The following is a 21,895-nucleotide window of genomic DNA, read 5'->3' as shown; positions in this document are numbered from 1 at the left end:
AGTGGTGGACTTTGAGGAGAGGAACCCTCCTGTTCCGTCTCCATCAATGGTGTGGATGTGCAGTTTCCCAAGGAGTACAAATACCTTGGAGTGTACCAGGAAAAAAATAGGTCAGTATGGGTATGGGAGGGGGAGTTAAAGTGTTTAGCAACCGGGAATTCAGGTAGGATTAGGCGGACTGAGCGGAGGTGTTCAGCAAATCACACCTGGAACAGCAGATACAGTAGAAGAGGTGCAAATGAACCTCTGCCTCACCTGAAAAGACTGTTGGGGTCCTTGGATGGAGCAGAAGGTATAGGGACAGGTGTTGCATCTCCTGTGGGTGCAGGGAAAAGTACCTGGTTTGGGTGGGAAAGGACGAGTTGACCAGGGAGTTGCGGAGGGAACTGTCCCTGCGGGAAACCCGAAAGAGGTGGAGATGGGAAGATGAGACTAGTGGTGGGATCCTGTTGGTGGCGAAAATGTCAGAGGATTATGTACTGTATGCGACAGTTGATGGAGTGAAAGGCGAGGACTAGGGGGACCCTGCCCCTGTTGCGACTAGGGGGGAGAGGGAGCAAGAGCGGAGCTGCAGGATATGGAGGAGGCACGAGTGAGGGTTTTTTGGGGGTTTTTACGTGATAGACTGTCTACAGCTTCCCTAGCTTTCTCTGCATATTACAACCGAATTTCCGATCTTGTTATAGACCCAAGACGCTGGAGCAAGTCAGCGGGCCAGGCAGCGTCTGTGGAGAGAAGGGGTGGTGAGAGGGGGCGGGGATGGAGATGGTGGAGACCTGTCAGCGACTGGTGGAGACCGGGCAGCGACTATCTAGAGGGTGGTGGAGACTGGGCAGCGACTGGTGGAGACCGGGCAGCGACTGTGAGGAGGAGGGTCTGGATCATGTATGTAGTGCACTGAAATGCTCGAGCATCACTCAGCACTGGACAATTTTTTATAAGTTAATTAATGAAACCAATTAATGGAGCGTGGGAAGAAAGCGAAGATCTAGGCGAAAACCCACGCAGGTCACGGGGAGAATGTACAAACTCCATCCAGACAAGCACCCGTAGTGGGGATCGAACCCGGGTCTCTGCCGCTGCGCCACCGCGACCAAAGGTCCTATAGCAGAGGATCTTTGACCGTGACTGCCCGTGGAGACACGTGTCGTGTCCAGGCGGAAGTGCGCTGGCGGGCGGGGCGGGGCGGGGGCGGGGCGGGATGACGTATTTCGGGGCGGGGCGGGGCGGGCCGGGATGACGTGTTTCCGGGCGGGGCGGGGCGGGCCCGGGTGACGTGTTTCCGGGCGGGGCGGGGCGGGGCGGGGCGGGCCGCGGTGACGTGTATCCGGGCGGGGCGGGCCGGGCCGCTTGACGGCGCCGCTGCTGCTGCTGGTGGTGATGGTGATGATGATGATGATGGCGGTGCTGTCCATGATGATGATGATGTGGGCAGCGATCGGCGTCGGGCCGCGGGCCTCCGGCAGCCTGTGAGGCGGGCGGGACACCGGCCGCGGGAAGAAGGAGCTCCAGCCGCTGGGCGAGGCGAGGCGAGGCGAGGCCGTGGACCGGCGTTGTGTGTGTGTGCAGGCAGCCATGATCCGCTGGATACGGGAGCAACTGGTAGGTGTGGTGGTGGTGGCGGCGGCGGCGGCTTGACAAGGTGTAGGAAGTGCCGGCGCTGACAGATGCTGTCTGTCTGTCTGTGTCTGCCCCCCGATTACACCTGATCTGTGTCTGTGCTTCGTTATCAGCTTCTCCCAACTACATTCCCTTCACCTCCATCCCCTTTGACCAGTCCTCGCCACACCATACTTACCCCGTCTGTAGACGGCTCTCGACCTCACTCCTTCTCACCACAGACGCTGCCCGTCCCGCTGAGTTACTCCAGCATGTTGTGCCTATCCTCTGGCTGCCTGCCTGCCTTCGTGCGGATGAAACCCCCGGGTCGCCGCTTCCGACTGCAGGAGTTCCTACTGTTGCCGATGTTTCAAAAGCTGCCTCCTAGGCCAGACTCGTGTGTGATCTTCCACTTTGCCATCCACACTTGGATCTTGCAATGTCTGGCGGTGGATTTTCGCCACAGAACAGATACATTTTTATCCAGAATTTAAATTAATTGCATGTGACCGGAGATAATACGATGTCATTATAATTGATCATTGTGTCGGCGACTCGAACTCGGTTTTCATTATTTAACTGGGTTACCAGCTACTCTTTCTGTCACTGAGATTTCGCCGGGTTCATTCGATTTGTTATGGTGTCATGTCCCACCAGTATGTTGTTGGTAAAATATTTTCAGTTCACCGGTGCTAGAAAATCTAATTCCAGTAACTTTGTGATCAACTAGCAACAGGTGGTAGACCGCACGTTTTAAAATACTGAAACCAAGCTGTGCTCAGGGCTGTCAGACTTTGTCATTCGGGACTATGTACTCTAAGTGATGACATTTTCCGTGTCGAAACGATTTGCATTCGGGATGCCTTTCGTCGATTTAATTTGCATCGAAAAACTACATTTCATTGTAGATTGAGAGCAGTCTGTTTTATGCAATCGAAGGCATCAGTCACTACCCAACGAGATACTACACAGGCTAAATTATTAAAAAAGGGAGCAGGCCCGGTCCACCATTTGCATCATGGTTCATCAACATGTAAGCTACTTGCATTCCAAACTTGGTTTCCTGTTCTTTAATAACTGAAAAATGTATCAATATTTTTCTGAAATCATAACACAACTATCTTTCCCATAATAGTAAGTAGGATCTAAGTGGTGCGTGGCTATGTGTTACAAGTGATTTAAGATTGCATAGCTGTAGCCACTTGTAGCTGTGGGGTTGTAATTGCCACTGGTGTTTTAAGTTTGTATATACATATAACCTTGGTTGAGGTATGGTCATTAATATGTAATTAAGCAGTACATATTGAAATTCATTTCTCTTGTTTGTTGTTTTTATATTGGTTAATGAGAGATATCTATGCATTTTGAAATTGCAGGAAGATTGTTGACATTGCCCAATAATAATGATAAACTCTTTAAAATTCATGTTCTCAAACCCAATTTGTTCACACATTTTATTGGGAACTTAATAAATCTAATTAATTATTCTTTATAGTTCACTTTTAAATACAGGTATATGAAAAAAGTTGACTTCATAGTTATCTGGCATTGAATTGATTTTTTTGCAATATAATGTCTTGAATACTAATCATAATTCATACATTCATGTGAGGTGTGCAACTATCATTTAAATCTTTTATTATTTATTCTTCCAGACAATTACATGATTTTGAATATCTCCATTTGAATTATTTTTCTCTCCCCACTCGCCAATCATTTGTCAATCCTGTCATCATAATTATATATTCAGCCCTGGATTCACTTCTTCTTACCTGGGGCTCCTATCTCTAACTGCAAAAATGTGTTTTGTAAGAATTCAACAAACAATTCCTTGGGGTTTTTTTGTGTCACTATATATAAAGACCATTTTTGTACTTGTCTCATAATTTTTAAATAATTTTATAATCTTAACTGCATTTCCTTGTTTCTCTATTAGGCTTCCAATGTCATTTTAAGGTTTATGAGTTTACATTTTTTTTAATCAAAAAATGTTCCAAGCATTTTGCCAATAAGAAAGTAAACAGTGTTTTAATTGTGTTTAAAATCATATGATAATTCTACTTATAAAACAAAATTATTAGGAACACTCACATCTAATGTTTTCTATTCTTATGTTTAATGTTTTTCAGTTTTAATTCTGAAGAATTCACTGGGGAGACAAGAAAGTCCCAGTTCAACTTAAATCTGTTACAGATTTTAATTGTTTTGTTGCGCATGATGTTCGAGGATTTTTTGTACAAATGCAGAGCGCGTTTCTCATTTGTCCATCTAGTTGTGTTTAGAAAAGAGTTATACAACTTGGTCCGGGCCATATTTGATAAATCAGTTTAGTCTTTGTTACTTTAATATAACTAGTGGACTTGTTTGGTTAAATTTCTACAAATAAACCAAATGCCATTTGTTTTTACACCACAAGTAGATATAGATATAGATATGCCATTTATTGTCACTATACATGTACAGTGAAATTGAAAGCTGCTCGTACTCAGTGCATACATATAATTTAGTACAAAAAACAAGAAACAGAAAAACAAAAACAGAAGGGGAAAGGGGGGGGGGGGATAGGTGCACAATTCTGCAGCGCTATATACATATATACATATATACAGATGGAAGTCCGGGTGTTGGGCTGTGTAGTCAGTGCACGTGTGAATTTGAATTAAGAGTAGTTATAATTTTCGGAAAGCAACTATTTCTGAGTCTATTTGTCCTGGATTTGATGCACCTATAGCGCCTTCCAGAGGGCAGCAGGTCGAACAGTCCAAACGCAGGATGGGAGCTGTCTTTGATGATCTTCTTTGCCCTGCTAAGGCAGCGGGAGGTGTAGATATCCATCAGGGAGGGGAGAGGGCAACCAATGATCTTCTGCGCTGTCCTAGTTACCCTCTGAAGCCTCTCCCTGTCTGCCATGGTGCAGCTGCCGTACCATGCTGTAATGCAGTATGTCAGCAGGCTCTCGATGGACGAGCGGTAGAAGGTCAGCAGCAGGTTAGAGTCCAAGTACTTCCCAGCTTATGAATTGTCCTCGTAATCAATTTTTTCATAAAGTGAATTGATATTGCATTCTGTGTAATGACTTGCGTAAGTGAATATGACCTATTTATTGTATGAGACGTGAGGAACTCATAAACCATACACTGACGTGTATGTTGGCTGTTTGAGGGTGTTTGTTGATAACAGCATATGATTTGTTTCACTGTAAACATGTGATGAAAGTTTATTAATTTTATGAACAATTAAACGGAAAAAGCCAAGGTTTATTTGCCAAAGTTCAAAACAAAAACAAAATTTATATATTTTATAGTTTCTTAATTGTTTTTGTCCAACTCCGAGGAATGCGGGGGTAATGGATACAAAGCCAAACTTTCTTGAGTTAACATTTAGTTGGCAATCTAATCAAAGCTTTATCGTGTGTGAAGGAACAGGTCAATGTTAATTTGAACAGTTTTTAGTCTTTTCATTCCTTCCCTCAATCTATTACCTTCATAGGTGCAGCTGTATATTTCTACGAGCTCCTATTCAAGCTTCCTGTTTTTTATAAATGTGTGTTAAAAATCTGTTTATTCATTGTGTTGATGTTGCAGGTGTCATTACATCTGAGCCCAGTTCTGTCTCCATGTGATGTCATTGCAATTTTCTGTTTCACTTCCTTTTTGTTGGTAGTTATTGATCTCTCCTTATCCCATATTTCTGTAATTTAGATTGGTTGTCAAATGCATTCCGTTTCTAGATTGAGATCAGGCCTGAGACCATCTTTGTTTATATGATAACTTTCAACAATGTTATTCAAAACATTGGTATGGTCCCCACATTTCATATATAATTTTATATTTTTGTTAATTTTATTGGCTTAAAATGTCATTGTGTTATTTTTGCTAACTAAATTAACATCTTAATTTTGTGTTATTAAGATGTCCTCTGGTTTGGTGATAGAGAGGGGGAGAGAGAGAGAGAGAGAGAGAGAGACATTTGTAGATGAATACAGCCGAAAACCTAATGCTTCGTTTGCTTTGTTATGGTTAGAAGAACATATTTGAAAAGTAGGGAAGTCATAACAAACCCAATTTGAACTTTTGTTGTCAGACAGGATTCACAAGGATGATATCATAAATGAGTGGGTATTTATTATCAGGAAAGGACAAATAGACTGTCTCCTTTTATTGCATTGAGATAAGGTTGAAGGTTAACTGAATCGAGATCTTTAAAATGAAAAAGGTTTTAAATGGGTAGATGTAGAGAGAATATTTTCACTTTTGGGAATGAGTTTAAGACAAGGTCAAAATACATTTTTCATGCAATTTTTTTTCAGGAAATTCAGAAGAAACGTTTTTATCCAAAAATTAGCAAGGATGTGAATTTCCTTACCACAATGATTGATGTAAATTTTGTGTTGATGTATGTGGCAGGGGTTTAAACAAGTTTGCACAGGAGAAGGAAACAGAAACATCGACAGAAATCAGGACACTACATTTGAGGGACTGGGGTCAAATGTCTTATTTCTGTTTGGTCAGTTCTGCTGGAAGGTGGCAGAAAATATATATATATTTGAAAAGGAACTAGATACAAAAGCTATCAAAGGGTAGGAGAAGAGAGCACAAATATGATATTGTGGTTATTGATCAGCCATGATCGTATTGAATGGTAGAGGAAGTGGGAAGGGTCAAATTACCTACCCATTCTTGTTGTTTTCTATGTTTCTTTATGAAAGTGATAGTGAAAGTTAAGTCGAAGAGGGGTGAACTATTTCTGGGATGAAGTAAAGCGATTTGTTAATAAGATTTATTTAAACCCTATCTCAGGGTAAAACAGCTTTTGAGCAATCGGAGTCATACAATGACACTGCATAGAAACAAGCCCTCTTGCCCACTATGTCTATGCCCAACTTTATGCCCATCTACACTAATTCCTTGCTTATTTAAGTGTCTGTCTAAGCGTCTCTTAAACATGATGATGGAGTCAGATACAATTACTTTCTCTTGCAGTGCATTCCCGATAGCAGCCACTGTGTTTATTTAAGAAAAACACTTTCCCTTCAAATAGAAACATAGAAACATAGAAATTAGGTGCAGGAGTAGGCCATTTGGCCCTTCGAGTCTGCACCGCCATTCAATATGATCATGGCTGATGATCCAACTCGGTATCCCGTACCTGCCTTCTCTCCATACCCTCTGATCCCCTTAGCCACAAGGCCTCGTACTCCTTCCTCTTGCCTTAAGCTAACAACCTTTTATTTTGTTAGCCCGACTTTGGGGATAAAGATTCAAATTATCTCCCTTATCTATGCCTCTTAGAAATGTATATACCTCTTTAAGTTTAACGCTCAGCCTCTTTAGCAGCAGAACATAAACCCAACCTACCCACTCTCCATACAACTAAAGTGCTCTAATCTAGGCAACAACCTGGTGAATCCCTTCTGCATTCTCTCTCCAACATAAACATATCGTTCCTATTACATGGCGACCAGACCCACACAATCCGTTGAGAACAACCAAAGCAATGTTTAGTAACACTGCAAATAACATTCCAACTTTAATATCCTATGCCTTGACCCATGAAAGTTAGGATATGATTGGCCAGTTTTGCCACCCTAACCACCTGTGTACTGTAGTGCTTCCAATGAACTATACCTTAAACCCCAACATCCTTCTTTCCCCTGTTTTACTGTACATAGCCTACTTTTTGCTTTCCCAAAATACATCACCTCATTTTTGTCAGGATCAGATTCCATCAGCCAATGCTCTGCCCAACTTTCCATCTGATCTATATCCTTCTGTAGTCTTAATCAACTTTCCTTGCTAACCACAGCAATGCCAACTTTCATATTATACAAGGGCTTACTAATCCTGCATCCAATGTTCATATCTAAATCATTAATATAAATCACAGACAGCAAGGGTACTGCCGCCAATCTTTACAATACTCCTATAGTCATAGACTTTCAATCAGAAAAGCATTTTTCTATCACTACCCTCTTCCTCCTATCATTGAGCCAATTTTGGATTAAATTAGCTAGCTCATCTTGGATCCCATATGCTTCTGAACCAGCCTATCCTGCAACATCCGGATACACTACAATTTGCTAGGATTAAAGATTATTTGTTTTAGTGATTCACTTAAGGAAGTTACGAATCATTCATGGCATGTCGTCAAGCAGCCCAAAGGCAGTTGATAGGGCAGGGATATTTAAATGCCACAGCTGGCTATTATTGATGCACAGTGCCCTCCATAATGTTTGGGACAAAGACCCATCATTTATTTATTTGCCTCCGTACTCCACAATTTGCGATTTGTAATATAAAAAAATTACATATGGTTAAAGTGCACATTGTCAGATTTTAATAAAGGCCATTATTATACATTTTGGTTTCACCGTGTAGAAATTACAGCAGTGTTTACACATAACCCCCCATTTCAGGGTATCATAATGTTTGGGACACAGCAATGCCATGTAAATGAAAGTAGTCATGTTTAGTATTTTGTTGCATATCCTTTGCATGCAAAGACTGCGTGAAGTCTGCGATTCATGGACATCACCAGCTAGTTGCTGGGTGTCTTCTCTGTGACGTCTGTATTGCAGCCTTATGCTTGTTTTGGGGGCTAGTCCCCTTCAGTTGTCTCTTCAGCATATAAAAGGCATGCTCAATTGGGTTCAGATCAGGTGATTGACTTGGCCACTCAAGAAGTGGCCATTTTTTAGCTATGAAAAACTCCTTTGTTGCTTCAGCAGTATGTTTGTGATCTTTATCTTGCTGTAAAATGAACCCCCGGCCAATGAGTTTTGAGGCATTTGTTTGAACTTGAGCAGATAGGATGTGTCTATACACTTCAGAATTCATTATGCTACTACTATCAGCAGTTGTATCATCAACAAAGATAAGTGAGCCAGTACTTTCAGCAGCCATACGTGCCCAGGCCATAACACCCCCACCACCGTGTTTCACAGACGAGGTGGTAAGCCATGGATCTTGGGCAGTTCCTTCTCTCCTCCAGACTTTGCTCTTGCCATTACTCTGATATGTTAATCTTCTTCTCGTCTGTCCACTAGACCTATTTCCAGCACTGTGGTTGCTCTTTTAAGTACTTCTTGGCAAACTGTAACCTATTTTGCGGCTAACCAGTGGTTTTGCATCTTGCAGTGTAGCCTCTCTATTTCTGTTCATGACGTCTGTGTGGTCATTGACAAATCCACACCTGACTCATGAGTGTTTCTCATCTGTCGGACAGGTGTTTGGGGATTTTTCTTTATTATAGACAGAATTCTTCTGTCTTCAGCTGTGGAGGTCTTCCTTGGCCTGCCAGTCCCTTTGTGATTAGTAAGCTCACCAGTGCTCTCTTTCTTCTTAATGATGTTCCAAACAGTTGATTTTGGTAAGCCTAAGGTTTGGCTGATGTTTCTAACTGTTTTATTCTTGTTTCTCAGTCTCATAATGGCTTCTTTGACTTTCATTGGCACATCTTTGGTCCTCACGTTGATAAACAGCAATAGAAGTTTCTAAAGGTGATGGAAAGACTGGAGGAAAGACTAGGTGCCGAGAGCTCGCCTATACCTGCATTAAGGAGGCAATTATACACACCTGAGCAACTACAAATGCCTGGGAAGCCATGTGTCCCAAACATTATGATGACTGAAATAGGGTGGACTATGTATAAACACAGCTGTAATTTCTGCATGGTGAAACCAAAATGTATAAAAAAAACATTTTAATAAAACCTGACAATGTGCACTTTAACCACATGTGATTTTTTTTCTATTACAAATCTCAAATTGTGGAGTACAGAGGCAAATAAATAAATGATGGGCCAAACATTATGGAGGGCACTGTACATTTTAAGAGTATTTACTCCACACATATTGATTCGTTTTTAAGGAGACAATGTTAACAAAACTATTCTTATTCAATGTCCCGCCACATTTGCCGAGCTGATTGAGACTAAACTTAACTGGTTCCATTCTTCCTTACCCATTCATAATCAAAGAATTGCCTGTATAAGAAATAAAGTGGATGAGCTTGAGGCTCAGTTAGAAATTGGGAAGTATGATATTGTGGGATTTACAGAGACATGGCTGCAAGAGGGCCAGGGCTGGGAACTGAATATTCAAGGGTATTCATCTGATCGAAAAGACAGTCAGGTGGGCAGAGGGGGTGGGGTAGCTCTGTTGGTGAGGAATGAAATTCAGTCCCTTGCAAGGGGTGACATTGAAACAGGAGATGTGTAGTCCGTATGGATAGAACTAGGGAATTGTAAGGGTAAAAGTAGCCTGGATATAAGCTGCAAGTTGAATCAAGAGTTAAAATTGGAATGTCGTAAAAGTAATGCTACAGTTGTTATGGGAGATTTCAACATGCAGGTAGACTGGGAAAATCAGGTTGGTACTGGACCCCAAGAAAGGGAGTTTGTGGAGTGCCTCTATGATGGATTCTTATAGCAGCTTGTATGGGAGCCTACCAGGGAGAAGGCAATTCTGGATTTAGTGTTGTGTAATGAACTGGATTTGAGAAGGGAACTTGAGGTTAAGGAGCCATTATAAGGTAGTGACCATATTATGATAAGTTTTAATCTACAATTAGAGAGGGAGAAGGGTAATTCGGAGGTGTCAGTATTACAGTTGAACAAAGGGGACTATGGAGTCATGAGGGAGGAGCTGGCCAAAGATGACTGGAAAGATACCCTTGCAGGGATGACAGTGGAACAACGGCAGGTATTTCTGGGAATAATACAGAAGGTGCAGGATCAGATCATTCCAAAGAGGAAGAAAGATTCCAAGGGGAGTAAGGGGCGACCGTGGCTGACAAGGGAAGTCAGGGACAGTATAACAATAAAAGAGAAAAGTACAACATAGCAATGATGAGCGGGAAGTCAGAGGATTGGGTAATGTTTAAAGAGCAACAGAAGATAACTAAAAAGACAATACGGGGAAAAAAGATGAGGTACAGAGATAAGCTAGCCAAGAATATAAAGGAGGATAGTAAAAGCTTTAGGTATGTGAAGAGGAAAACAATAGTTAAGAACAAAGTTGGACCCTTAAAGACTGAAAAGGGTGAATTTATTATGGGGAACAAGGAAATGACAGATGAGTTAAACATGTACTTTGGATCTGTTTTCACTAAGGAGGACACAAACAATCTTCCTGATATAGTAGTGTCCAGAGGATCTGGGGTGACTGAGGAACTGAAGGAAATCCACATTAGGCAGGAAATGGTGTTGGATAGACTGATGGGACTGAAGGCTGATAAATCCCCAGGGCCTGATGTTCTGTATCCCAGGGTACTTAAGGAGGTGGCTCTAGAAATTGTGGACGCATTGGTGATCATTTTCCAATGTTCCATAGATTCAGGATCAGTTCCTGTGGATTGGAGGGCAGCTAATGTTATCCCACTTTTTAAGAAAGGCAGTAGGGAGAAAACGGAATTATAGACCAGTTAGCCTGACATCGGTGGTGGGGAAGATGCTGGAGTCAATCATAAAAGATGAAATAGCAGCACATTTGGATAGCAGTAACAGGATAGGTCTGAGTCAGCATGGATTTACGAAGGGGAAATCATGCTTGACTAATCTTCTGGAAGTGTACCTGGACTTTCAGAAAGCAGTTGATAAAGTCCCACATTGGAGATTAGTGGGCCAAATTAGGGCACATGGTATTGGGGGTAGAGTGCTAACGTGGATAGAAAATTGGTTGGCAGACAGGAAACAGAGTAGGGATTAACGGGTTCCTTTCAGAATGGCAGGCAGTGACTAGTGAGGTACCACAAGGCTCGGTGCTGGGACTGCAGCTATTTACAATATATGTTAATGATGAAGGGATTACAAGTAACATTAGCAAATTTGCAGATGACACAAAGCTGGGTGGCAGAGTGAACTGTGAGGAGGATGCTATGAGAATGCAGGGTGACTTGGACAGGTTGGGTGAGTGGGCAGATGCAGTTTAATGTAGATAAATGTGAGGTTATCCACTTTGGTAGCAAAACAGGAAGGAAGATTATTATCTAAATGGTGTCAAGTTGGGAAAAGGGGAAGTACAACAGGATCTGGGGGTCCTTGTTCATCAGTCAATGAAAGTAAGCATGCAGATACAGCAGGCAGTGAAGAAAGTGAATGGCATGTTGGCCTTCATAACAAGAGAAGTTGAGTATAAGAGCAAAGAGGTGCTTCTGCAGTTGTACAGGGCCCTAGTGGGACCGCACCTGAAGTATTGTGTGCAGTTTTGGTCTCCAAATTTGAGGGAAAACATTCTTGCCATTGAGGAAGTGCAGCGTAGGTTCACAAGGTTAATTCCCGGGATGGCGGGACTGTCATATGTTGAGAGAATGGAGCAGCTGGGCTTGTACACTCTGGAGTTTAGAAGGATGAGAGGGGTTCTCATTGAAACATATAAGATTGTTAAGGACTTGGACACGCTAGAGGCAGGAAACATGTTCCCGATGTTGGGGAGTCCAGAACCAGGGGCCACAGTTTAAGAATAAGGGGTAAGCCATTTAGAACGGAGATGAGGAAACACTTTTTCATACAGAGAGTTGTGATTGTGTGGAATTCTCTGCCTCAGAGAAGTCCGGTTCTCTGGATACTTTCAAGAGAGGAGGTCGGTTCTCTGGATACTTTCAAGAGAGAGCTAGATAGGGATATGGGGAGATGGCAGGTACGGGGTACTGATTGTAGGTGATCAGCCATGATCACATTGAATGGTGGTGCTGGCTTGAAGGGCTGTATGACCTAATCCTGCGCCTATTGTCTATTGGCAATCTTGTCCCTGCTGCTATACTATTGCCTTTTATGGTACCGTTTGATCCCTTTAGCACCTGTAGCACTTTCACTTCCCATATACATTCTGAATAGTGGCAAAATCATCTGAAAAGTAACCCGTCACATCTACGTTAGCAGCTCCACCTCAACATCACCTTTCCCTGGCCCACTTTTGTAGAAGCAGATAGTTTTGTATAGTGAAATATTGGTGAGATCTATCCCACGACAATCTGGTCACAGGCTATACCCCTCCCCACCATTTGGTCCTAGTTTCAGCTGTTTCTGTGCCTCTTATTAGATGTTTATAAAAACAGCTCCATGGCCACAAATATCATAATACCTGAGCAGCTCAGTATCAGAACAATTTGAACAATTGTGCTCCTATTGTTAAAGGTGTTTAAAAATATAAGTTATAAGTGCAAAAGTGGATTTTGTACATTTGCCGCTTCCTGCTGGTAGTGCACCTCTAACCACACACATTTTAAGTATGAATCTACAACTCTTGGTTTCCGTTTTACTTTAATGAAGAATAACCTGGCCAAGATGATGACTCCAAGAAAATGTATATGGCCCAGGTTATCCAATGCTTACAATGTCTTTATGTCTGCAATCTTGCAGATTAATTAAATTGCATTGCACCAATCCTTATGTTGACCCATTTAAAAATAACTTGTTCACTGTCAGAAATGAGCATTCTAAGAGCGATTAGTGTGTTGCAAAATAGATTCGAAACATTTGCCCATAACCAGGAGGCATTGTGTGTTTTAGAGTTGAGGAGAAATAAATGTTAGTGGTTTTTGAATTTATTTTCTTTCGTTTAGTTTAAAGATGCAGTGTGGAAACAGGTTCTTAAGCCCACCAAGTCCGCACAGACCAGCGATCCCTAGTCCAACACATACTAGGGACAATTTGCCTACAATCTTTACGTCTTTGGAGTGTGGGAGGAAACCGAAGATCTCAGAGAAAACCCACGCAGGTCATAGGGAGAATGGACAAGCTATGTACAGACAAGCACCTGTAGTCAGGATCGAACCCAGGTCTCTGGCGCTGTAAGGTAGTAGCTCTACTGCCATGCCACCATGTCACCCTTATTCTTAGTTTGGGATTTGAGTACCACTGGCAAAATAATCATTTATTGTCTATCTCTAATTGTCCTTGAGAAGGTGAAAGTGAGCCACACTTTGAACACCTGCAGTCATTATAGTGATGGTATTCCCACCATTAGACAATAGACATTAGGTGCATCCATTTGGCCCTTCGAGCCAGCACCGCCATTCAATGTGAGTGATCATGGCTGATCATCCCCAATCAGTACCCCGTTCCTGCCTTCTCCCCATATCCCTTGACTGCTATTTTTAGGAGCCCAACCAGCTCTCTCTTGAAAGCATTCAGAGAACCTGCCCTCTGAGGCAGAGAATTCCACAGACTCGCCACTCTCTTTGAGAAAAAGTGTTTCCTCATTGCTCCTATATTCGATTCCTCTTGTTATAAAGGCCAACATGCCATTCGCTTTCTTCACTGCCTGCTGTACCTGCATGCTTACTTTCATATACTGTTGTACAAGGACCCCCAGATCGCGTTGTACTTCCCCTTTTCCCAACTTGACGCCATTTAGATAGTAATCTGCCTTCCTGTTTTTGCTACCAAAGTGGAAAACCTCACATTTATCTGCATTAAACTTCATCTGCCATGCATCTGCCCACTCCCCCAACCTGTCCAAGTCACCCTGCATTCTCATAGCATCCATCTTCCTCACAATTCACACTGCCACCCAGCTTTGTGTCATCTGCAAATTTGCTAATGTTACTTTGAATCCCTTCATCCAAATCATTGATGTATATTGTAAATAGCTGCAGTCCCAGCACCGAGCCTTGGGGTACCCCACTGTTATCTCTGTGCTCTATGACTATTTCCATGTAATAGTCATAGAGCACAGAAACAAGCCCGTGGGCCCAACTTGTCCTTGCTAACCAAGGTTTAGATCCAGCATTATTGGTGGACCAAGTCCTGATGGTGCATTGGCATTGCCATGTGCAAGTGATCCTCACCTTCAGGTTTAAGAGGAACTGCCAGAAAAGCCTATTGGTCTTTGAATTGGTTTATTATTGTCCGATGTACTTAGATATAATGTGTAAAGAAGTTAAGTCTGACCCACTTGTAACTTTACTTAATGTTTAATGATCACATAGGTTAGACACATTCCAGCAATGACTGCATACAGTCTATGACCGTGCTGGAACCAAGAGAGAGAGAGAGTTATTATACTTGATAACTAAGGCGTGGTTAGTGGTACTGAGGTAGCTATATTATTGGTTGCATGCATGAACCATCTACATCCTTCCCCTTAGAAATCAAAACAGAATTGGAGCCGTGGCAGTGTGATTACACAAAGCATGCGAGTTTAAACAAAGTCGCCGTAGCGAACAGGCGGCTTAACAATGCGACCCGAACACGTGCGTACAGTGCCTTCCCCCCCCCTCCCATCGGAAAGAAGAGAAGGCGTAGCGGAAGCAGGCGAGAATGTAAAAGCAGGAGGAGACGCAGTCGGAGCGGGAGAGGCAGGAGGGGAAGGCGAACGTGTAGGAGGGGAAGCAACCCGGCCAAAACCTGGTGGCAGCGGAGGAGGAGAATGCAACAGGCGAGGGGTATGGGGCATGCAGGGAACAGCAGGGCAATCGGCAGTAGCAGGCTGGAACAGCAACGGAGGAGCATAAGGACCCTCAGACAGTCCCATCGTAGTCTACCAGGTAAGATCTGGGAGAGTCAGCCACACCAACCACGGTCGCGAGGCGGGAATAGCCAGTGGTAGTCTGCATCCAAACGACCTGCCCGGGCAGTAGAGGCGACAGCGGTCGGCAGGACTTGTCGTGCGACCGTTGTTGAACCTCGTGCTTCTGTTCAATCCGCTGGTGGACAGTGGCAGGCTCAAGCACTTTGGGTAGCAGGGCCTGTTGGGCGATTGGCATGGGTGGTCTTGTCATTCTCGACATCAGACGCTGGGCAGGGGAACCCATGGTCGGGTCCCGGGAGATGTTACGTAGGTTAAGTAAGCCCAGGTAGAAATCACAGTTGGACAGGCGGGACTGCTCTAGCGGACCCTTAGCACTCCGCACAGCCCGCTCGGCCAGGCCGTTACTTTGTGGGTACTCAGGGCTGCTGGTGTAGTGATGGAAGTTCCACCTGGCAGCGAAAGCCTTGAATTCTGCGCTTGTGAATTGCCGGCCATTGTCGGTCTGCAAGCGGACAGGGGCACCGAAGGTGGCGAAGTGCCTGCGCAGTTTGCTGATGACCATCTCGGAGGTGATGGAAGGAAGTAGGTCCACCTCGAACCAGTTGGAGTACGAGTCAACCAGGACGAGAAACTGCTTGCCCCGCCATTCGAATATGTTGGCAGCCAGCGATGTCCAGGGCATGGTAGGCGCCGGCTGCTGCAAAAGAGGCTGGCGTTGCTGGTGTGGGGCGAGGTTGTTGCAGGAGAAACAGGAGGACACTCGGTCCCTGATGTATTTGGCCATACCAGGCCAGTAGAATTGTCCTTGGGCATGAGAAATAGTGGCATCGACCCCAGGATGACTGCTGTGGGCTGCGTTATAGTATAGATCATACAGAGAGGCTGGGACCACGACCTTGTGGTCCTTGACAATAACACCATCTTGGATCACCAGCTCATCGCGGACCAGGAAGAACGGCTGGGCACCCGACGGCAAAGTGGTGCGTCTGTCGGGCCACCCACGCTTGATAACGGCTGCGAGCTGCTGCAAAGCAGGGTCAGTGGCGGTGTGCTCGGTCAGGCACTGCAGCTGCTTGGTTGGGAAAAGTTGACGTTCAGTACCAACAGGTCTTCCTGCTCGTAAGGGTGACGGTCACAGGAGGCTCGTGGGGCACGAGACAGAGTGTCGGCCACATGCATCTCAGTGCCCCTCTTGTATACGATTTGGAAATCAAAATGCTGGAGCTGCAGCATCATGTGCTGCAGCCTGACGGGGGCAACATGTATGGGTTTGTTAAGAATAGTCACTAATGGCTGGTGGTCGGTTTTGATTGTGAATTTGCAGCCGAAGAGAAAATCTTTAAAGTTGGAGCAAGCGAACACCACTGCCAGGAGCTCCTTCTCGATCTGAGCATACCGTTGCTCCGTGTCGGTCATGGTCCGCGAGGCATACGAGACCGGTAACAGCGAACCGTCGTCATAGAGTTGCAGGCAAGCAGCACCGAGTCCAAAACGAGAGGCATCACAGGTAACAACAATGGGACGGCGCAGGTCGAAGAATTTTAGTGTCGGGGTGCTGGTCAGCTTTGACTTCAGACATTCGAAAGCCTGCTGGTGTTGTGGAAACCAGGACCAGGCAGTGTCTTTTTTAGTTAGCTGCCTCAGGGACGAGCTCAGCTCACTGAGATTAGGTATGAACTTCCCGAGGTAATTGACCATGCCCAGGAATCGTTGCGGACCGAGGACGTCGGTTGGGGCTGACATCTCGGAGATTGCATTTGTCTTTTGCGGGTCGGGCTTCAGTCCATTAGAAGTGAAAATATGCCCGACGTAAGGCACTTCAGAGACGCGGAATCTGCACTTATTTTTGTTCAGTTTCAAATTGATCTGCCGGGGCCGGTCCAGGACCCGGCGGAGGTTCTTGTCATATTCGGCGGCATTCTTCCCGTAGACTAGGATGTCATCCACGATGATGGCACACGGCATGCCGGCGAACAGCTGTTCCATGGACCGCTGAAACACCTCGCTGGCAGAGTTAATACCAAATGGCATCCGTAGGAACTTGAATCTGCCATAAGGAGTGGCAAACGTTGTCAGGTCGGAGAAGCGTTTGTCGAGTGGTATTTGCCAGAAGGAACTCTTGGCATCAAGGACAGAGTAGACCGTGGCCTGCCCGACTTGAGCTGCAACATCTTCCATGGTTCTCATGGGGTACACAGTCATAGTCGAGAACATAGAACATGAGAGCCCGCGATGATTTCTTCAGCACGCAACTAAAAGTGGCCTTCCCCACTGGTTTCAGCACCTCGCCCCCATAAGCATGTAAAGTCGAACGGTCTGCAGTCAGCAGCTCATTATGTCTAATCTTTCTGAACAGGCTTGTTGACATAAAAGTGACCTTTGCCCCCGTGTCGAGCTTAGTCGAGAAAGAATAATTGTTGACAGTTATGAGGACCGATGGATCGGGGAGTCGAGCAGGTGCGTGTAGGAGTGTGAATACACTGGCGTCTCCTTGAGAACTAATTGGCTCAGAGTCGTGGGCAGTGTCGAGAGAGGACTGGGAACCAAACCCGTTATCGACTTGTACCAGGTTGTTTAATACTTGTCTAGAAGCTGGGGGAAATTTCCCACGGGATCGGCAGGCCGCCGAGAAATGATTCAATTTCTTGCAGAAATTGCAGGATTTTCCATAAGCCGGGCACTGCGACTGCATCGAATGCATATAATTACAATTGGGGCACTTTTTAACAACGTGCCCGCCGGGGAGGTAGTTTGCCCGCGGCGCAGGTCTAGTGTTGTCTATTTTGGGACGCGGTCTGTTGAGACCAGTTAAATTGATTGATCGGCTATCAGACTCCCGCTGTCCAAACAGCAGGCCAACCTGCATGCGTGCATTGCTTCGGTCAGAGTAAGATCTGGCTTTCTCAATAGCTCCGATCGTAGTTTCTGATCCAGCATACCTGTCACTAGAATGTCCCTAGTAAGCTGGTCAGTCATATTTTCAAATCGGCACCTCTGGGCGAGATAGCGCAGATCAGCAATAAAACACTCAACTGGTTCGTCAGGCTGTTGCTTCCTTGTAAAAAACTTATCTCGCTCTAAAATGCGGTTAGAGGGCAAGTCACAAATCTCAGCAAACTTTTGCAGCAAACATACCGGATCGTTGGCAGACTCCGCAGGTACTTGAACCTGATCATTTTCATCCCGGACTGCGGGATTGTAGGCGAAGGCTAGTGCTCTCCTCATGGCATCAGGACCAGCAAGGTTCAGCAGAAGAGAGGCTTTGACGGCATCGGGATTGTTACGATGAACGATATTAATGTAGTGTGTGAAATCCAACTCAAAAGTCGCCCAGCGCTCCGCTATGTCGGCATCAAAGACCACGGGCGAGGGTTTACGGCACGAGGATGCCATGGTGGCAAAGCGGTACGAAAAAACTCCGATAAAGCAACACTTTCACAGAAATGAAACCCGATAAACAGGAGGCGCGCGTTTTAACTTTCTGACACCATGTAAAGAAGTTAAGTCTGACACACTTGTAACTTTACTTAATGTTTAATGATCACATAGGTTAGACACATTCCAGCACTGACTGCATACAGTCTATGACCGTGCTGGAACAGAGAGAGAGAGAGAGAGAGAGTTATTATACTTGATAACTAAGGCGTGGTTAGTGGTACTGAGGTAGCTATATTATTGGTTGCATGCATGAACCATCTAAATAATGGAAAACATGTGTGATATGCAATCAATTCATTTGAGTACAATCTCAAGCCATAGCAGTAGCTCTCAGAATGTTCACTATTGACTGGAAATAAATTACTTCTAAATCGGTCAAAATTAGGATCTATGTTTAAGGTAGGTTCTCTATTTAATTTTTAAGAAAGAACTGCAGATGCTGGAAAAATCGAAGGTAGATGAAAATGCTGGAGAAACTCAGCGGGTGAGGCAGCATCCATGGAGTGAAGGAATAGGCGACGTTTTGGGTCGAAATCAGTCTGAAGAAGGGTCTCGACCCGAAAAGTCGCCTCTCCCCCTCCTCTCCCCAGTAGGCTGAGTGTTGCCACGAGGAGCAGAGCCATTGTGACGTCATCAGCTCGTTAGCTTTAAAAAATATTTCATTTTTGTGAACAGTTTTAATAAATAACTCAAATAATTAATCAAATTTTCAGATGAGGTTGATTTTTGAGATCATGAGGTAAATCTCTATCGGAATATGTAAAAATGTCACCGTTAGCGGGTCGTGTTTTCGAGGAGATGTGAATCACAGACAAACAAGACACACATACACAAATAAATACATCCACATCCAAGATCAGAATTTTATAATTATAGAGATGGTTCAATTTTGGAGCTGTTCATTGCCTGGTACTTGTGTGATCTTTACTTCCTGCTCATTAGCTCATGTCTGAATGTCACTTTGTTGCATGCAGTCATGGGGTGTTTCATTCACTGGGGTGTTTTGAACGTTGTGCACTCATTAGTGAATATCACACTTTATCTAATGACAAAGTGAATGGTCAATGGGAGAACTGAAAATGTTTGGACCGTGGATATCACCCTGATAAAGTCCAGCAGCGATGCTCTGATTCATCTCCACACCTCCAACCAGATTGTGAATGAAATGACTTCAATCATTGAAAAGTTTTTTGCCTTAATGTCCACAGACTTTAATTGTACTAGGACTCCTTATTGCCACACTTGTTCAAAGATTGCTTTGATGCTAAGTAACTCCTCTCCCCTAAGGAATTCTGCATTTTTTTCCATGTTTGGATCAAGACTTGAGGTTTGGTGTGAATGATACTGGTGATGAGTAATTTATTCAGATTTTAGGTTCTACTCAATAGAGGCTTATTTTTATATTGCCAATACATTCTCTACAATTGCTCAATATTGCTATCCTTTTGATGAGTTGAAAAAAAATTGACTTAATCTTTTCATTTCATTTGTGATTTTACTTTTTGCCTATCTGCTTTCAGCAATTCTGAAATAGTGAGCTTGTGTATGGCTGGTTCAGAAAGAATTGATTAGCATGGTTACATTGGTTTGAATGCAAGGCATTCCACATTAGATGGAGTTATTCTTAATGAAATATTTACTATAATCCACAACACAAGAATATAAAAGCTACCGATCTCCACTAGCTTAACACAAAGGCCAACAGCTGGATGAACAGTGAGTCAAGCCTCAATTGTGGAACCAAAGGGTTGGTCAACATTTCGGGTCATGACAATGCGTCAGGACTGACAGTGTAGCGGGAAGAGGACCAATCTAAAGAGGTGAGAGTGAAGGGTGAGGCAAAGGCTGGTAGATGAAAGGTAGAATTGGATGAGATGGGGAAGGTGGATAGATGGAGCCAGGTAAAAGAGTGTGAGACACATGCAGGTGGGTGATGGGTGGAAACGGATAAGGAAATGCATAGACAGATAGATCTAGGTGGGGGAGAGGAGTGGGAAGGTAGAGACAAAGGCTGGAAGGTGCTAGACTGGAGATACAGTGTAGTAACAGGCTCTTCAGCCCACCAAGTACGTGCCGATTAGCAATCACCCCGTACCCTAACACTATCCTACACACTAGGGACAATTTACAATTTTAGCAAAGCCAATGGACCTGCAAACCTGTACGTCTTTGGAGTGTGGGAGGAAACAGGAACACCCAGAGAAAACCCATGCAATCACAGGGAAAACATACAAACTTTGTACGCAATTGAACCCGGGTGTCTGGCGCTGCATGGCAGCCGATCTACCGCTACGCCACTGGGCTGCTTAGTGGAACCGCATGTAGTATCCGTTGGTGGGCAGATGGAACCCGATGGGGAAGAGGATGGGAAGTATAGGCTAGCGGAGAAAGAAAACAAGGTGGATAGGTATTTGGGTGGTGGAGAGATTGAAATGGGAAAGATGAATGAAGCAAGAGACAACCCAGATGAACTGCTAAGAATGCAAAAGGAATACAAAGGTGTCGTTACCTGAAATTGGAAAATTCAATGTTCATATCATTGGATTGTAGGCTACCCAAGAGGATATGAAGTGTTAAGGGCCTGTCCCACCAGCATGCGATTGCATGCGTCTAGCGCGACCAAACGTGGTCGCTTGAGGCGTACGGCCTCGCGGGGCTGGTCCCAATTCCAACCGCGGAGGTGTATGGAGTTGTACGGGGCTGGTCATCATACTCACCAATCAGCTGGGCAGGAGGCGGGCTGATTAAATTTGGACGTCGGGCGGTGACGTCATCACGCAACGGCACGCCGGGCGGTGACGTTATCGTGCAATGCCACGCGCTAGGCGCACGCTGTCAAGATGCTGCGTACGACATCGAGACGCTGCGTAGGCCTCAACGCGGCTGCGGGCTGACAGGCCGTTGTCGCGCGGGATTTTTGGACAGTGCAAGATTTTTGGGCCCCGCGCGATGTCGGGACCAGCCCCGCACAACTCCATACGCCTCCGCCGATCGAAGTGGGACCGGCCCCGTGAGGCCATACGCCTCAAACGACCACGTTTAGTCGCGCTAGACGCATGCTATCGCATGCTGTTGGGACAGGCCCTTTATTCTTATCTAGTTCTTATCTTGGCCTTCCCTCTCACTACTTTATACTGTATTTTGCCACTGCAGTCCTGAGGCCGAGTTACAACCCATATCATCAAATATCTCTCGTGCAAGTAAGATTCCAGCATTTGAGTCACTTGGTGGAAACTTTCTTGTGTCTCCACTGTTAACAACCTTGTTATAATGAGTTTATTCCTTGCAACATTAATAATTTGAAAATCTAGTGCAAAATTCCATGTACATTTTCTATCATTGAAATCGCAGTGGAATTACAAAATAAACTGAATAAATGTCATAAAT

The 21,895-nt window shown here is 44.5% G+C and overlaps 1 protein-coding gene across 1 annotated transcript in view; it reads left to right on the top strand.

Moving 5' to 3' along the window:
* The first annotated feature begins 1,361 nt into the window (after positions 1-1,361).
* Positions 1,362-21,895, top strand: part of LOC129703201 (phospholipid-transporting ATPase IF-like) — a 28,166-nt gene continuing 7,632 nt past the window's right edge. The window contains exon 1 of the mRNA XM_055645391.1: positions 1,362-1,602. Within this exon, the coding sequence (XP_055501366.1) occupies positions 1,576-1,602 (27 nt within the window). The 5' untranslated portion in view covers positions 1,362-1,575. The remainder of the gene's footprint in view (positions 1,603-21,895) is intronic.

Source organism: Leucoraja erinacea, chromosome 14 (genome assembly GCF_028641065.1).
Source record: "Leucoraja erinacea ecotype New England chromosome 14, Leri_hhj_1, whole genome shotgun sequence".
In the NCBI taxonomy this organism is placed as follows: domain Eukaryota; kingdom Metazoa; phylum Chordata; class Chondrichthyes; order Rajiformes; family Rajidae; genus Leucoraja; species Leucoraja erinaceus.
Note: the sequence above shows the minus strand (reverse complement) of the source record. Positions and strands in the feature narration are given on the sequence as shown.